An 18,467-nucleotide genomic window follows, 5' to 3' on the forward strand; every position below is an offset into this window, starting at 1 on the left:
GGAAGTACATTTGCTACATTTTTTCCTTAGTACAGCTCATTTTTGTGTCATACTCATTAAATCAAGGTGGCCAAGGGCTGAACCATTTCTATAAAACTGTCATACATAAGTGGGAGAGATGGTGCCTGACCCCAAAAGATCACAGTCTGAATGCCTCAGACACATGAAAGGTTGGAAGGAAGAGAGGTACAGAGAGAGAAAGTAACTTCCCCAAGGTCACATAAAAAGTAGCAGAGTTCAGACTGTACTGTAATTCTCACACCACAAACCCTCCCCAGGTTTTGGACAATTTGACAGTACCTATCCAAGTGGGGGCCCTTGTGGTGAGCTGGTTTGCAGAGAGCTGTTATCTTCTGACTACTTTATTTTGGTAACAATAATGTTGCCATTGTGTCTAATGAAAGTAGAGGATTTTTTCAGCCCATCAGCACAACCATGAGATCAGTCTGTAGCCTCTGAAAGTGAATTTAAACAGCACTGACACTATCAAACATGATTTGAAGTGACTGTATATTTTGTGCCTCGCCTCGCAGAGCCAGGATGATGGTGATTTCCTGTATTATCTCTAATATGATTAGGTCATTTCTTGCCCACTCATGTTTCTGTACGTTTCAGCTAGGGCAATAGTCATTGCCAACATCAAATCTGGTTCTGAAAGGTCTATAATGGAGTCCCCATAATTTTTATTCCAGTAACTGAAATGCTTTCAGATCTGAAAAGAGATGGGAAGTTTTCTAAGTTTAGGAATAAGAGAAGGATTTTTGGGTTTCTGTTTTGTTTTGTTGTGGGGTTTTTTAAACCAAGATTAGTGTTTGCATGGGAGAAACACAACAAAAATATGGTGGGAAATTCTCCAACCAATTATGAGTATAAAAAGGAAGTCTGGACTGCACTGCAGTTATGCATTTTCTGCAACTGTCTAGTGTTCCTCTGCTGAAGTCTTCAATCTGCTACTGCATGGATTCCTGAAAAATACAAACAACTCTTTTATCAGGGCATAGCTTGAACATCTTCATGTAAACACATCCCTGTTTTCTCTCTCCCTCTTCTAGATCGAATATAAGCTTTGCAATGGGTCTGACAAAGAGTGTGTCTCTCCCACAGCCAAATTCATGAAGAAGGAAACACTGAAGGTATGTGCAAAGCAGCCAAGTCAGCATGAGGTGACTTTCTTTTACAAAACAAGTAGTACCTTTCAAACAAATTATTGGGAACTACTTGGAGCCATTTCATATAATCACAGAATTTTAGGGGTTGAAATGGACCTTACAGATCATCTAGTCCCAACCCCCCCACCATGGGCAGGAAGACCCAGAGAAGCCTCCAGCTCTTCTAGGAGTCATTATAGGCCAAGGGCATTTACAGGCTTTATATACAGGATTAGATTATATACTGCAAGCAGAACAGATCAGTGTAATTATTTCACTCTGTTTGCATGTTCCAGAGCCTTTAGGCACCTCAAGAGGACTGTAATCCGTCATTGGTCTTGTTAGGATGGGTTTGCCTAGGAAATTGGAGCAAACTGTAGTTTCAATGCTTACTTGTCTACCAAACCAAAGTATAAATAATTTGGTTTGAATGAAATTGGATTTAATGTGTTGAATTCGAGGGGTGAGGAGGACTGGGTGTTCAGCCTCTTTTCATTCCCACAGAATAAAGCCAAATTAGGTTACGTTTAGTGAGACTTCAGGAGCAAAGAAAATGCCTGCTATCTTGTTATGTTTTTGTTCTTCCTTGTGCTCATTTCTGGGGAACCTGTGCTGTGTCAAGATCTAGCTGTGCTATACATAGTTGTCCTTAATGCATTATGTTCTTTCTTCCCTCAAACAGGCCATGATTACAGCTGCTATATTTTCTCTGTTCTCAACCAGGTACAAAAAAAAAATTACAGACAGGAGAAGAAAAGAGCTACCAAACAGCTCTTCAGTGCTCTGAAGGATCCCAGCGTAGTGATCACAGCAGACTGGCTGAAGGTATTTAATACAGACCATTGCTTCTGAGGCTATAGGAGAAAAAGAAAGCGAGAAGTAGTTGATGTGCCTGAGACTTATGCACTAGCACTTTTTTGAGTTGACAACTGAGTAATTTTGTGTTGAAGTTGCTGTAAAGCTGTACTTAAATAACTGCTACAAAGGTGGAACACTGGGGAATATTTACCTTCCATTTTAACCTAACTCAGTCCATCTATTCCATGTCCTTATGCAGCAACAAGGTCTCAAGAAGTGCATAGCACAAAGGGAAGTTTTGATGTTTCTTTCTTTCTTCCTCTCTGAAAGAGTCTGCTGGCCTCTTCCCATTGAAGTGGTTTTGTACTGAAGAGGGAAGAGACAGAGTAAGAGCCTGGAAATGGATAGATACAGCTTGTTCTACTGACAGTTAGATTTTATATTGTCACAGCCCAGAATGAAACATACTGGACCTCATGACCTGTAATTTCTCCTTCTGCATGGACTCAAGCAGTGACAGCTTCTCATTGAAATCCTGAAACTTTGTGGCTAAGTAAATTTGGACTGACACTGAGAGATGTTACCTTTAAGCACTGTATTTCTCCTCCTTTGGGGCCATTTAGCCTCTTAAACTAATAGTGAATTGGTTGCTCCTTTTATATTGGCAATACTTAATTTCCAAACATTGCCAAACACATAGCTCTTAAAAAAAGAAGTAACTTAAGTATTGAATGAAAGAATACAATAGTATTTGACTAGTGTGAAATACCTCCAACATTGCTCTACAGTCAGTATTAGAGGCCAGAAAACTGACATGCATATGGTTTATTTGATAAATCAGTTTGGCAACAGAGTGTTTCCATAGTGTTTAGTGTTAATGATAGATAAATACTGAGACTTTTTAAAATACAAAATGCCTGCTGCATGTTTGATGTGACTGGAAATTTTCTGGTCAGCCACAAAACCAGAACGCTGACATAAGACTTCAGGTTTCACCTACGTACGTTGAAGGCAAGAAGACCTTAGGCAAAATATAATCTTACTGAGAAACTTCTCCATTCTTAAGGCTATTATCAGGTTTAATGTCTTCTATACAAGACAGAGCTGCACTGAGCTTGATGGGGAGGTAAACCAGCTGGAGACAGTATTTTTAGAAATGGGAAATTTGACAGAACCCATTAGTGGCTATGTTCTGCAGAACACTATTAAAGTGACTTATAAGTCTTGATAGACTAGCTATAACATTTTTATATGCAGTATTCTAATTGGCATGTCCTCCATGATTATCAACTGATCACTCTCACATCGCTCAGCCAGCAGTCCTGATTTCCTAAAAAAATTTCTTGAGCTGGTAATACTAAGCTAATATTAAAAATATGAAGAACACTAAGCCCATAGTAAAAATATGAAGACTAGATTCTGATAGCCAGATGTACAAGGTGTGGGATTTTGCTGTGAGATCCTTAGAACTGTTCAGATAATGCAGTTTATTTTCCTTAGGAAGTGTGTTGTGGTGCAGCCTTGGAATAAAAATATACTGGAAATGCTGTATAAATACTGAATAAATGCTGGTTTTCTTTTAAGGAGCAACATAAATATAACTTTTTGTTTTCTCCCTCCTTTCCTCCAGATTCGTGGGACGCTGAAGAGCTGGACCAAACTGTGGTGTGTCCTGAAACCAGGAGTGCTGCTGATTTATAAGACGCCAAAGATCGGACAGTGGGTTGGGACAATCTTGCTCCATTCTTGTGAGCTCATTGAGAGACCCTCCAAAAAGGATGGCTTCTGCTTTAAACTTTTTCATCCTTTGGATCAATCAATCTGGGCTGTAAAGGTAACAATCTTGATGAGTTGAACAACCTCTTCTTGGTCACCAAAGTTTCTGAGCACTAGTATTATCTAGCACTGATTTTATCGAAATTTGCATTTATTCAGTTACTGTTAGCAATGGTGAATTAACTGCATAAAAAGATTAAAGACACCAAAGTTTGATCATTGTATGACATCAGAGGAACATAGCCTTTATGACTGGTTCCACAAATGTGTCATTCTTGGTCTACAGATGCAAGCAGACACTGAGGAAAGGGGAAACCTATTTGTGCAGGAAAAGAGGTCAATACCTAAAAGCTATCAAGCCATGGCCTATATCTTCAAAAGGAGTTGAGGAATAGACCCAGTTAACTAAATTCCTCAAAACAAGGACACACAAAGCACCACATGCTTTGCACAACACTGGAAGAAGGTTGGCAAAGTGCCAAAAAAATCCCAGGTTGATAATTTGACTTTTTTTTTCCTAATGCCTCTGAGGTTCGGATTTGTTTGCAGTGGACTTGGAACCCAGTAGTCTGCTCAAGCCCTGACTGTTCCACAGAAGTGTGACTTTGGATAGGTTGCCAGTCTGCTCAAGCCGTGACACAGAAGTGTGACTTTGGATAGGTTGCCTTTATTGTCTCTTCTTTGAAATGGAAATAGCTAGGTTTTCTCTACTTCACTAATTCTTCAGGCTGAGACAATCTCTTCCTGTACACACAGTAGCTCCTGCAGTGACCTGTGGATCTCACTGTAACACAAATAATTAGTAGTTTCTCACACTTAAAGTAACTCCCTGCAAATTTTAAAGAGACACTGCTTTTTCTTCTTTCCTTTAAGAAGGAAAAAACAAAGAAAGAAAAAAACTATCTAATGCCTTTGATCAAAGGGGAAGACTCCAGTACCTCCTGAGACACACTGAGAGCCACATCTGCTGGATACCCTGAAGACAAAACTTAAGTGTTCTTGAACTCTGGTTTCCCTGTTGCAAACAGTGACTCGGCAGAGTTATTGCAGCCTTGAATTCTCTAGGAGACATTGTGAATGTAAACAAGGCTTTACAAGCTAGTGCCTTGCTGCAAGGTGGTCAGCAGAGTGAATGTACTTGGAAAGGCTCATGTGAGAGCATTGAAGGCACTTGTCACTGGCATCAGAAGTTCTAACAAACCCAAGAAGCTCTGTGGGAGCAGGTCAAGCAGACACACTTCTGCTCGTCGGTGCAGTTAATTGAAGAGCTTTAAACACAGCTATACAATCACTATAAACAGTCTTTCAATTTTTAATAAGGTAGGAGGGGAGAATTAAAATTAACCTCAACAACCAGGGTAAGACCTCAGCTCTGATCTGTGCCAGGATGCATTGCTTTACCTTAAAGTCCTGAGGGTTTCATTGCTGCTTTGCTTCTGAGTCAGTTTTGAGAGTTTTGATGCTTTTTTAATTCAGAGCATGCACCCAAGAAGGCTGTTGATCATTTACTGTCTGTAAGCAAAACATTCCTTGTGACTTGACAGGTCAACTGAATTCTTCTGAGAAGCACAGTCAGGAGAGGTAGTGAAAAAATAGAATCAAAAGTGCAGTCAGGTACTGAAAAGTAGTCACTGACAGATCTGAAGTGTTGCCCTAGAATGCCCTTCCCTTGATATGAAACATTCAAAATAAAGATAAGTTTTTATCAATATGTATGTGTGTTTGAGCATGTGTATGTATATCTAATTCTTGTCTGAAGAGAAGTTTTTATCAATATGTATGTGTATTTGAACATGTGTATGTATATCTAATTCTTGTCTCTCTTGAGAAAATATATGATAGACATAGGAATTAGTATATTAAATGTGAATGGAATATATCTCTGAAAATGCTTGTGTACTAGAGGAAGTCCAAAGAGGTTTGAATTTTAAAGTCAAAGTAGTATTCTAAGTCTCTGGGGAAAGATATTTAGAAAGCTACGTTTTAGCTGCATAGTAGGATATTCCCTGAAACCTGAATTCAGCCTGGATTGTTGTGTGGGATGGAAACTTTCAGCTGCAAGGTAAACACCAAAATACGTGTCAAGAATAAATCCACCAGTGAACTGCTTGATGTCAAAGAAGCTGTCTGCACGCTGACAACAGTTTAAGGGTGAAACTGCTAAAAATACTGTTTCATTTTATGTCATTTTGTGGCCTCCTTTTAGAGCAACTGGAGCAGAATTGACTGATCTAAATTGGTTGCGTATAACTATGCAAAGAAAGTCTGTTTCTCATGCCTGAGCCTGAGCTTAAGCAAAGAGCCCAAGTTACTGTCCATGTATAACCATGCAAAGAAAGTCTGTTTCTCATGAAATGTAGATTAACCTGAGTTTAAGCAAAGAGCCCAAGTTACTGTCCATCACAACAGAAATAATATCTGGCAAAACAACTTTCCCTTTTGGCTACAATGGCTTGTGAATTTTCCAGGGATTATCTAGGCTGGAGTTGATGATCCAGCTTTAACTTGCATCAGTGGACTTGCAGCTAACTCAGGGTAATTAATAAACACCTTTGTATGTGTTGGCCTGGCTGCCCAGCAGTGGTCTGGGTCTCACTGCAGGATTCAGCCCTGGAACAAATGTCTAGTTCACTACCATAGATATTTATGGTAGTGCTAGCCAATAGGCTTTGATGTGTAAGCATTTAACTTCAGTTCGAGTGGGCTGAAGTTTGGGGTGCCTTTCAAGTGCTAGGAAGGTAAGATATAAGGCCATTGCTTGTAGTTGAAAGCTAAATACATGAACCAGGGTACTGTTTTTCCTGTAAAGCTCTCTAGGGTTTAGAGCTATCTTAGAAGTATGTTGCTGAGGGGAAGAGTCCTTTATTCTACACTGCTGCCATGGCTTTTTGAGAGTTTTAGCTTGAAACTCCTTTGCAGTGCAAATGGATTAGACCTTTTACTTATTTGCTCTGCCCAAGCCTTTGTAAACCCAAGGCCAAAACAGCCAAGGTCTCAAAATCAGCCAGCAGCAAAAGCAGCAGTAAGAAAAAACTTCCCCTGCACACTTCAAATCCTGCTGCAGAGGCATTTTGTCAACTGTGTGAAGGCAGTGTGATCCCACACTGCTCCAGGGAAGAGGCGATTTGCCGAGGAGACTGGGGAATGCCAACCTAGTGATTAGTGTGAGAGTGTTGGTGTCTGTCCTCTTGCTTCACAGAGGGAGTGTAGGGCAATCAGCTGGCAGTGTTTGCCTGGTTGTCCCCAAAAATGTCCTGGAATAGGTCATACTTCCCTTTGAGCTGAACAATGTGGGGTGGGAAGGCTTTTATTATCTGCAACTTGTTCTGGCATTTGTTTAGAGTGCTAAGTAATTTGAGGTCAGACCCACTACATCTGGGAATATATATAATTTTAGTTTTGTTGATATCAAGAACTTTGAATCATTTTTTTAAAGAAAAAAGTCCAAATAATGTGCTTGTGCTCCTGCTTTTACAACTGTTTATTCCATTCCAAAATACAACACAGTTAGTTTCATCTTCATTCTTACAGTTATCCACAATACTGTTCGTGAGATATTTTTCTCCTTTTTTAAACTTTGTTTTATGACTCTCCAAGATGTCCTGTCATACTATAAAGCTGCCAGTCCACTCCATTTTTCAAAGCCTAATCACCCCCTGTTTGATAATGCCTCTTGAGTCTCAAATCAAATGTAAAGACACTAATGATCTGAAGATGATCTTTTCTTAGTTGTACTGCATAGAGGCTGTAGTTGAGCTCTGGGTCCTGGTGCAGCAGGGATAACACTCACTTTTAGGGAGAGATAGTCATTGTTTTAGAGGTCTTGGACTCTAAAGAGGCCTGATGCTCAAAGGCTGGGAGACAGAAAGCATCATTATCTCTGCTGTGCAGATACAGAACATCATTTGCTCTGTGCAGATGCTGACTTTATTTTTGTGGCCTACTCTCTTTTCTTTCTGTGGGAAATAGCCCCCTCCATATATGAGCATGCTTTACTATTGAATATGCTTCCTTGACAGGGTGACCTGGCTGCTCCTTGAGTTTATCCACATGCCTAAATGCCTGTTAAAACCTTGTGTTAGTCCCCCCTTCCCATCTCCCTCTTTTTTAAAATACTGTTTTTCTGTACTGTTTGGTTGTGGGTTTTTTCCTCAAACAGAGCAAATATCAACCTCTGCACCAAAAGCACAAGTAATGGTGTTATCAACAGTTCTGGAACACCCTGCTCAGCTGCAAGCTACTGAAAGGAAAAATGCCATGGGGAATGATGCCTGATTGCATTAATGTCACTAGTAATGTCTTAAGCTGCTCTGCTCTGGTTTACTAATCAAATCTCACCTTTGCCAGTCCTGACTATTAAGCCTTTAAACAGTCCTAATTTTGTGAACCTCCTGTGGGAGAGGGAAAGGAAAAATGAAAGTGAGTAATGATGATCCCAGTTTCACCTGGCAGCAGAAGGGCCCCACAGATGTGAAGGCAAGAAGCTAGACTGGAGACTGTCTTCTCAGCACTGCATCTTTGGGGCATACACTCTGATACAATTTGGTGCTTGTCCTATGTTTACACTTTTCATTTAGCACTGCATCTTTGTGGCATACACTCTGATACAATTTGATGCTTGTCCTATGTTTACACTTTTCATTCTTTCCAAACTTTGTTTTTCTGAGTGTAACTTAAAAACAAAAATCCCAATAAAACCACCATTTAACTACGAGGCACTTGTATACAGGAGCAGTTTTCAGTAGCAGTCACAGTTCCCTACATATAAACTAATACCAAGGAGAAGTCCTTCTTTCAAGGAGCAGGATTGGATACTATAAAGGCCTATGTAAGGGAGGAGAGTCATACTCAAACTGCAAAAATCTGCCTACAGATTTTCAGCATTATGTGGTATTCTCTGGAGACTCAAGGAGATCTGTATTGGAGCATCCTGGAAAAAACCATGAGGAGAACTGTATTGGAGCATCCTGGAAAAAACCACTTGTTCCACCCTGTAGGTGACACAGTGATCATGCGAGTATTGGTCATGTTTTCTGCTCTGCTTTTGTTTCTGACATAATGTCTGCATATTTGAGAAAGGATCTGCTTCTTTGTTGTTTGTTACAAAGTGAGGAAGAGAAGAAACTGAAGGAGGCTGGGTCACTTTGGAAAGGCAGTGAGAAGAGAAGGAACTGAAAGAGGCTGGGTCACTTTGGAAAGGCAGTGGAGAAGGGACTCCTATTTACTTCTGCCAGGTTGAAGCATGAAGTCCATACCAAGAAGAGTATGAAGGTGTGCTCACTGCATACAGGAACTGCTTTTTCTTAGCAACTTCTGGGGTTCAACAGAGGAGAAAATGTGGAGGAGATCAAGGTGGGAGCCTGTGGTTCTGCTTAAAGAAGTGCCTAATCCAAGATGGACTCAGCTTCCCTGGGAATACTTTCTGGAGGGTCATGCTGAAAAGATGGTGGCAGGATGTTTACAAGACACTGTGTTTTTTGCCAGAGCTTCTGAAGTAAAGCCAACATAAACACACAAAGCCTGAAATGGCCTTCACCCCAGACACCGTGGCATAAGGCTCTGGATTTAGAGATGAAGGACTGCAACCCTGCAGCATGTGCCCATGCTGGGAGACCTTTGGGCTTCAGTCTGTGGTTTTCCCTGTCCCCACATTTCCCCCAGAAAGGTTTTCAGAATGGAGTTTCCCCTTTGTTTCCTTCCAGAAAAGCTGCTGCTGCCTCCCTGCTTGAAGCACTCACAGCACAAGGTGTGGCTCTGCTGCTTTTGTGGTGGCACATGAAGGGTGTTTCAGTGTGTGTCAGGCTGCAGACAGACTCCACATGTACCTCATGGAGCTCCTAAGACATACACATGGTGCCTTCAGGTGTTGCACAAAGATGACTAACTGCAAATATTTGGCTGGTTTTGCCCCAAGTGACAGCAATAAGATTCTTCCATTCCTGAAGATCTGAATCTACACCGTAGGTTTTGGGCTGAGCATAATTTAGACCAAGCCCCATTACATAGGAGCTTGTTGCCTTGGAGCTGCAGCAGCAATGTTGTGATTACTAAAAAGTGTCTCTAAATTGCTCCATCTTCTTCTTTCATATGTCTGGGAAGGGTAGAAAGTCCATTGCAGCTTCTCTGCCTTACATCTTTGTCTCCACGTGCATTTGCAGGGACCAAAGGGAGAAAATGTTGGTTCGATCACTCAGCCTCTTCCCAGCAGCTACTTGATTTTCAGAGCAGCTTCTGAATCAGATGGTAAGTTTGGGGTTTTGTTTTCTTTCTCCAGATTGCAAACTTTCTGCTGGTTAAGAAAATAGGTTGATGCAAAAATATTGGTGTGTAAAGGAAAAAATGCTGACTCACCCAGCTCGAGATGCTGCTCCTTAGCTGTGGTCAGAATAGGTCAAGCAGACTACAGGGGTGTTTCATTTCACTCACTGAACCGTCACCTTTCTGTCTGTGTGTATGGAAGAAGGACCTAGGCTTCTTACTGTCGAAAAACACTAAGTCAGTATATACTAAAGGATGAAAGGAGTTGATCCTGAAATTGAGATGAGAGTGAGTTTTAACTCTTTCCTCCGTTCAGCAGAGACTTCAGTGGGTTATCTGCCTATGTCTTACATTAGGTAGAGATCTGTTGGAGGAAAATGGCATAGGAATATTAAAGAACTGTTGGTAGATGCCTTTCAGCCACCAGAATTTTCCTGTAAACTTGTTGTACTGTGGTTTACAGTAGAGCAGGCCCAGATGCTGGTGACTCCATATGTAAAATACCATTCTTGGAATTCACAAAGTTATGGAAGGTAAATTTAGGTCATTGTATAACAGACATGTCAGCTTGCTATGTGAAAATCTCAATAAAACTGGTGACTCCACATGTAAAATGCCATTCTTGGAATTCACAAAGTTACGGAAGGTAAATTTAGGTCACTGTATAACAGACATGCCAGCTTGCTATGTGAAAATCTCAATAAATGGCTTTAGCGGACCTAGAATATCACTGATTTATAAGTAGATAAGAAGATTAAAAACATGTTTTCATTCCATTTGACCTTCAGACTACTCTAATTTTTATTTTTTTTCCATAGCAAATTAACCCAGGCTGTTCATTTTATGGATGTTTTTCACCTACCCCACCAAGGGGGTTCATGTGCTCTTCTGGGTCTTATCTAGAGTAACTTCAAGGACATGAGGTCTTTCTATGGAGCACAGTGGGCTTTGAAAGTAGTGTTCTTCTGGTCCAGTGATGGTTTTACATATTCCTAAAGTCTGGAAATGGGACAATGCAAATGCACCTTTGACATGATACTTAGAATAGGAGTAAACCTTCTTTCATCACAGACTTGTGTGCTATTTCCCTCCTACCATGAAAAGAGGGCAGTTCATGGGGCGGGACACAATCTCGATGCTGAAAGCTGCTTGCAGATGTCAGTGTAGTGAAATGATATGAAAATAAGCACAGCTTATGTAGAGCCACAGAAGCACATCTATTTCCTTTAATATTGTGCTTTCGTAGCTTATTTGTGTAAAGGGATACAGGATTCTGACCTGGATTCAAATATTGATCTCTCTTGCCATGCCTGCAGGGAGAGCACTAGAGGCAATGGCCATAAACTGAGACAGGAGAGATTCAGATTAGATGTTAGGAAATATGTTTTCCGTGTTAGGGTGTTCAGGCACTGGACTGGTATAGCCAGGGAGGTGGGAACTTCCCTGGAAGTGTTCAAGAGGCATTTGGATCTGACACTGGAGGATATGGTTTAGGGGTTAGAGCAGAGTGTCAGGTTAATGGTTGGACTCAGTGATCTTAGAGGTCTCCTCCAACCTTGATGATTATATGATTCTTTGATTCTATCACCTGTCTAGAAAGGGATAGATTGATACAATAGTGTCTTGGGGGGAAAAATGCTGTTGAGGTAGAACTGCTGAATTAGAGGCATTTCACACCCTGGTTATACAGACAGCCCACAGAGCAGATATATGGAACAATCCTACAGAGTTCTTAAGCAATCAAATAGCTTCAGCAACTCCCTGTCAGTCCAGATTTTCTAAAATATTACTTCCTTAGAGATCCATGGAACTTGGCTTTCCGTTAACTTTATTATTGATGATTAAACTGTAGAGCCAGCCTGGCAAAGAGACCTGTGGCTGGACTTCTACTGTCTCTTTTTGTGCTACTGCCATAGGCCACTTACATGGAGTAGAACAGTTTTTGATTTGTTCAAACTAACCTCACCCATAAAGGCTCCCAAACTAGCAATAGCTTCCAAGGGATCATCAGAGGTAAGACTTTTCTAGCTGTGATCTCTCTGTCTGGGTCAAACAGTACGTGCTGAAAAAGCACAAAAGGGACCATATCTGGCATGTGAGAATTTCCAATATTGAAAAGCCTGTGGGAAGTTTTCTGCCCAGTGAATTATTGTGTGTCTTTGGTATCCTAAGAGCTTAAAATAGCGAGTTACTGGAACACGTTTTGAAAGCCAAGATATTGGCCAAGATTCTTGGGAAGCATGCAGTGACCAGGCAAATCAAAGTAGAGTTACTTTAGGATTTTGTATTATTTTCTTTACTTGGCTGCTTCTCTACAGTAGGGTTGTAATGTTAAATGGAAAGCCAGTGTGATCAAGGGAAGGAGGAGGAACTGAGATATCTCTCAGTCAAATATCCTAAACGCGTACAGAGAAAATAACTAAGGCCTTTTGTTCAGCACAAAGTAAAATGTGCTCTTGAACAGCACTAGGAATGCCCTAGAGCTACCTGCACAGGTTTAGAGCACCTACATTTATGCCTGGTAGATTCTGAGTCTGAGGAGGTGACTGTGACAGCTGACGTGAAGTAAAGCTTTGGGATCTGTCCATTTAGCAGTGGACTTCACAAAAAAAATTTTTATTGTATTGCACCAGAAATATTAGCCTGAAAAATGGTGTAATTTTCAGCTGAATGAGAGTATTTGACTTCACAGCTGAGGTCAGTGAGCTGTGAGAAGTGGCTGTACCGTGTGCAGGAAGGGAAGGATGTGAATCTGCAGGCAGGAGGGAAGATCAGCTGCCTGCCAAGCACCAGAGCTGTCCTGGCATCATGACTGAGCTATGCTCCTTTTGTTTGTTAGTGAACCTTTGTGGGGGCAGTTTGGGGGTGTCTGCTCCATGAAGCAATGTAGACATGCTGACAAATGGCCAAACACATGGATGTCACAGTCAGGCATGAGTGACTTGAAGCTGGTATTAACATCAGTAGGTCATGTAAAACATGTGAAGAGAAGGACATGAGGAGTAGCAACTTAAATTTAAAGAATTCTCTGTAAGATGCTGCAAATTAAGGTTTGTACTGTGCAGTTAATACAGTTTGATTTTAAGCCCAGGAGACGTTATTGAAATGGTTGTAGACTGTTATATAGCTGTACCTCTTGTAAAGAGGCATCTCCAGGAGGGTGTGCCTGAATTTGTTTCACCTCTTTAGTGACTGGTCAAATCTAGAGGATGTGGTTATGGTCAAGAGAGACAGGAGATTGAGGTAAAATGAGCTAAACCAGCTGACACAAATGGGACAGGTGGAATCTGTTCCCTTGCGTAATGTTAGTGTATATTTGTAGTATGTTCACATCTCCTCCATGGATACAATACTGTGTGAATCTACAGCATCTCTGGGGAGATATCCTGACCGTGTTCCTCTTAACACAGTTTCCCATGTTAGTAGTGGAAAAGGAACCACAAAGCATTTGGCAAATATAACTAACTTGTGCAGGCCTCTGACTTGCTGGGGAATATTGAGTTGCAGCATATGTTAGATGTACAGTTCTGCTATCCAGGCAAGTATATCATGATCAGCAGCTACATGGCCTACTTTTTCTCTCAGCATTTCAGAATCCCTTTTTTCCCCTCTGCCATACCATCTGTGACAGACTGTTGGTAGGATTTGAGATCCTGACTTCTGGACAGTCTGCAGAACCACCACTCAGCTACAGTAGATTTCACATTTACAGACCACAGCAGCAGTCTGCTTTGTGATGTGTTTTAAAGATGTCTGGAAGGTCATGTCAGCCTATAGAGCTCAACCTGTGCAAACATAGGGTCTTCTTTTCTTACCAGTTTCAAAAAAGAAAACTGCTATCTCCAAGGCAGTGACTGCATATACATTTCAGATTTAAGCTGATGAGTGACTTAAAATTAGTAGTTTAAATCTGTCCTGACCTTACTGTGCAGACCATTCTGGTGTTGCCCCTGAGACCTCCTAACCAGTGCCCCAGACTTCCTACACTTTTTGAGTCACCTGCTTAAATCTTACAGTGCAGATCTCCACTTTGCCACAGACACTGCCACTGAAGGAATTACCAGGGGAATTCAAAGTGGCACATTACTGAAGATTAACAGTGGAATTGTAAACCATGCCTACATTTTGTTCCTTATGCCTGTCCACTCCTTCAGGCATTCTTTGGGTAGTCTCTTGTCTAATGTAGATGGACTTGGGTGGAAATCCTCATGGTCAGGGTTACAGTGTTGTTGTTTCTTTGCTAGGCTTCTGGCCCTTCCTCCAGAATTGGGGCTCTGATCTGGGGAGGAAATTAGATAATTGAAATAAGGGTCATGCATAGAGGCAATGAACCAGAAGAAAGATTGCAATTTGAAACCAAGTTCACAATGAAATATATCACTGGATCCTGGCAGTACTGGAAAAAATAGAAGTTACCTTTTTAGCTGCCTTTCATATTGCTTAGACCTTTCACAGCAGTTTAGAATCCAGGCATTTGCAACCAGACTTCATTCAGCTCGGTGCATAAATTGCACCTGCAGCTAATTGAGACCTCACATCCTTGCATCTTGACAGCCAAAGTGCAAGAAATCATGGGTGCAGGCACCCAAGTGGTACAGCAGAATAAGCAGTCAGCTGAACACGATGACCTTAATGTTCACTGACTGAACCAAATCAGCCTCTTCCTCACGATTCGTGATTTGTGTGCACTTGAGCAAGAATTCATCGTTTCCAGGTGACAGTCTACTTCAGGTTGATTTTTAAATGCATCTATCTTGTAAGTGTGAGGCATGAGGCCAAAGCTGGATGACTTTAATAATTCAAGGAGAATAATATTCCCTTAGTGATGCCTCTCTGGAGGAATGTATGGTTACTCAGTGTGAGACTTTTGAAATCTTAATTGGCGAGAGATTCATCCCAGGTGTTTTGTAGCTACAGGAATGCAGTGAAAAAGAAGTATAGTCCTGGAATGAGATTATGGTGTGATTCCATCTCTAGCAGATTTTTGTTACTGTTGGGTGCTGCGAGAACATTGGCTGCATCCTCTGTGACTAGCTGTTGCAAAATGTGGCAGAGGGACTTGGCACATCACATTATGAGTTGTTCTAGGTGAGCGATGGTGACTGCGAAGAATTTCAAAACTGAATAGCTTAGTGTTTTCCATGCTGCCTTTTTATTTTTTGTCATGTGGGATATTGTTGTAATTTTAGAGCTATTTGAAGACTAGGATAGACTCAAGTTATTCCTTGATCTGAACTTAGGTTAGCAACATAAGCACCTTCTGTTGTTTTGTTTGGGTTTTTGGTTTTTTTCCAAGAGGGAGAAGAAATGGGTTTTGTCACTTGGTTTTAGTAGTTCCTTTTTTTCTGGGAAAAAAAAAAGAGTTGGTGCAGGCACATGCCTGTTCCTGTTCAGCCTTGCAGCCTCCAGGTTTCTGCACAGTGCCCTGCCAACCTGGGAAGTGGCCTGCAAGGAGCTGTAGTGATTCCCATTTGCACAGCTGTATTGCAGGAGTCATCTCAAAGGACCACAAAGTGCTTTTCCAGCCTGCTGAGCCAAAAGGCCTGAAGAAGGCAAATGGAAGGTTTCAAAGCATATGTGGGATGCATGTTCAGCTTTGTTTTTGTGAAGTCAAAGCAATGTGTGTCCTTCATTAGCTTTTGTTTTCCCAAACCTTTCTAGGGGGAGGGTCTTTGGAACCCAGCTGTGTTTAACAGGTTTTTCTTCTAAGAGTTTCCTATTTCAAATTGTCACCAAAGACTGTTGTCATTTTACAATAAACACATAGAGAAAAAAGGGTTACAGGCCTACTCAGGGGAGACTCCTTGGAATTTGATGGGGGTGTGGGTGTGTTTCAGTTGAGCACAGATGAGTGATATGCAGATGTGTTCCCCTGACATCCCTTCTCCTGGGACACCTGTCACATGCTAAATGATGTGATCATCATTTGCTAAAGTCATGTAGGGAATGGATGTTGAAACCAATGTTTGATGCAAGGAGAGAGGCTGGTACAAAATGGAGCAGGAACCAAAGCTAACACTAGCACTCTGCTAGGGCATCTGCTTTTGGCAATTTAGGAACAGCCTTGTCAGAGAGTCTCACTCGTTCCCCTTTGTCCCTTTTGAGCCAAAGGTAGCTAGGCAACCTACTCCACTGACCAGTTCAGGTGCTGAGAGATGGGTGATATGAAATGTCCTCCTTGTGCCAACTGCCAGTGTGAGTTACCTAGCTGGACTTGACTTTGCACATCAGAGCAGGGGATCTCCTCTGGGTGGGGTGGCATTTCTCCCCATTATGATCCTCACTGAGAACTCTGTTAGCTTGGAGGGAAGATTTCTGTTGCTGGGCTTTGTAAATCTTCTATATGGCTTGTGAGATACATGGGAGTGTTAGCACAGATGGACTATTTTGCTCTCTGCCTCTTTCATCCCTGCCCCTCTGCAGCCCAGGTAAGAGCCACAGCTCACTCTAGGGCTGCCCTGTGTGAGTCAGTAACAAAAATACTCTAAATACAATGAAGGGTCAAGCTCAGAAATAGAATTTGAAAGGGAGTACTTAGTTCACAGCTCCTAAGGAGAAGGAGGTAATGCAGGTGTTTTGGAGACATCATGAGCTCTGCAGATCATCTTGAGTGCCATCATGTGGCACGTACAGGACAAGCAGGGCATCAGGCCCAGCCAGCATGGGTTTATGAAAGGCAGGTCCTGCTCGACCAACCTGATCTCCTGCTATGACAAGGTGACCTGCTTAGTGGATGAGCACTGGAACAGCCTACCCAGGGAAGTGGCTGAGTCACCATCCCTGGAGGTGTTTACAAGATGTGTAGATGTGGCACTCAGGGACATGGTTTAGTGATGGGCTTGGCAGTGATGGGTTAACGGTTGGACTTGCTGGTCTTAGAGGTCTTTTCCAACCTAAACTGTTCTATGGTTCTGTATCATTTGATGTAAGAAGAGCTTAAAAAGCCTTAGGGGAGATTCTGCCATAGGCTGACAATCTGCTTTGGGCTTTTTCTTCAGAATTTTGGCATATGATCATTTTAAGCCATAATTTGTGAAAAATTTTAACTGATAATCAATGCCAGTGTTTTATATTGCACCTTTAGACACCTCAAACCTTCCAAAAGGATACTATTGTAACTCTTTTTTGCTTCCTGTATATGCATTCTATTGGGCTGCCATTCCTCTCTGAAGGAATCCACATTTTGCACTCTTTTCTGATCTAATTAACTTGCATACAAAAATCCCCTACTTGAGTCAACCACTCAAAATTAGAATATATGAGAATTGAAGTAACCATGAAGCCTTCATGCAGACCACTGTGACTCTAGATGACAGCCTTTAATTATGTGACCACATACTTTTCTCCACTTCTGCAGTTCCCAAGGGAGTGAGTAGACTTGTCAGGTAAGCAATTAAGTAATCCAGGTGCTAGCATTTTTGTATCGTGCTCAGAATGAAGAAGAGTATTACTCAATAGCAAGGTCACTCAAATGTAAAAGCATTTCATGTAGGCCTTTATCAAGGAAACAGGTTTATCTTGTGTGCAATCCCTGAAATGGAGAGGCTATAATTTTAGGGTGTTACGCTGCAATTAACACGCCATTGACTTGCAGAGAATGTAACCTTTTCATTTGCAGAGGGAATCCTGGATTTTACATCTGGGTTAGTGACATATTTGTTTGGGTTCACAGCACCACCTGATGGCTGAAGGCCCATTTCTTAGCTTGGGGTTGCTGTGCATCCCTTCAATTCAGTTTCTGTTAGAAATGAAAACAAAGGTGTACACTGATGCCATTTCTGCATTCTGCAGGGCACAAGTAATGCTGACTGCTGATGCACAGCAAGTTCCTCTAGAGCGTTGTATATCTGCCTTGGACTATTACAATGAATATTTAATGTTTGGCTTTAAATTTAGGCTCTTTGAATGAGTCTTCAAAAAAAGATGCAAGTTACTCATAACGCCTTCCAGGGAGTTATCTAAAGAGATAAAAACCTAGATAAGCCGTGTAAAAACTTTCCTCTGATGATGTGGTGAACCCCAAAGGTTTGACCGAACCTGTAAGCTCGTGCCAGTAGCAGTGACTACCTGTGGCAGTGGCAGTGGGGATAAAATGGGGTCATGGCCAGCGTGACCTGCTCTGCCTACAGCCCTGGGGAGGGGTGAGCTGCAGGGGCACAGTAAGAGAGATGTTTTTGGGAGACTTTGGGTCACCTTTGCTGCCTTGTTAGCAAGTGTAAACATAACCAGTGCGTTGCCAAAACTGTCATAAAATAATGTGTGTACGTGAGTGCTGCAGGGCACTGAGGAGATGACCTTCATACTGCCTCAAAGGGCCCATGCTGCTGCCAATCAAGGCACATGTAAAAGCACCTGATTTTACAAGACAATTGAATATAAAAATATCTTGACATATGCAGCATTTCCAAATGTCAAATCATGCAGGCCTCACTCTGCAGAACTAGAAAAGAAAAGTAAAGGTAAAGGTAGAGGCAAGTCAAGGCAGGG

The 18,467-nt window shown here is 41.7% G+C and overlaps 1 protein-coding gene across 1 annotated transcript in view; it reads left to right on the top strand.

Moving 5' to 3' along the window:
* LOC103803927 (oxysterol-binding protein-related protein 5-like) overlaps nt 1-18,467 on the top strand; it is a gene marked incomplete at its 3' end in the record, with an annotated part of 56,219 nt that overhangs the window by 15,482 nt on the left and 22,270 nt on the right. The window contains 4 exon segments of the mRNA XM_009076510.1: nt 1,053-1,133; nt 1,872-1,973; nt 3,577-3,780; nt 9,881-9,965. Coding sequence (XP_009074758.1) covers nt 1,053-1,133; nt 1,872-1,973; nt 3,577-3,780; nt 9,881-9,965 — 472 coding nt within the window.

Source organism: Acanthisitta chloris, unplaced genomic scaffold, assembly GCF_000695815.1.
Source record: "Acanthisitta chloris isolate BGI_N310 unplaced genomic scaffold, ASM69581v1 scaffold3756, whole genome shotgun sequence".
Taxonomy (NCBI): domain Eukaryota; kingdom Metazoa; phylum Chordata; class Aves; order Passeriformes; family Acanthisittidae; genus Acanthisitta; species Acanthisitta chloris.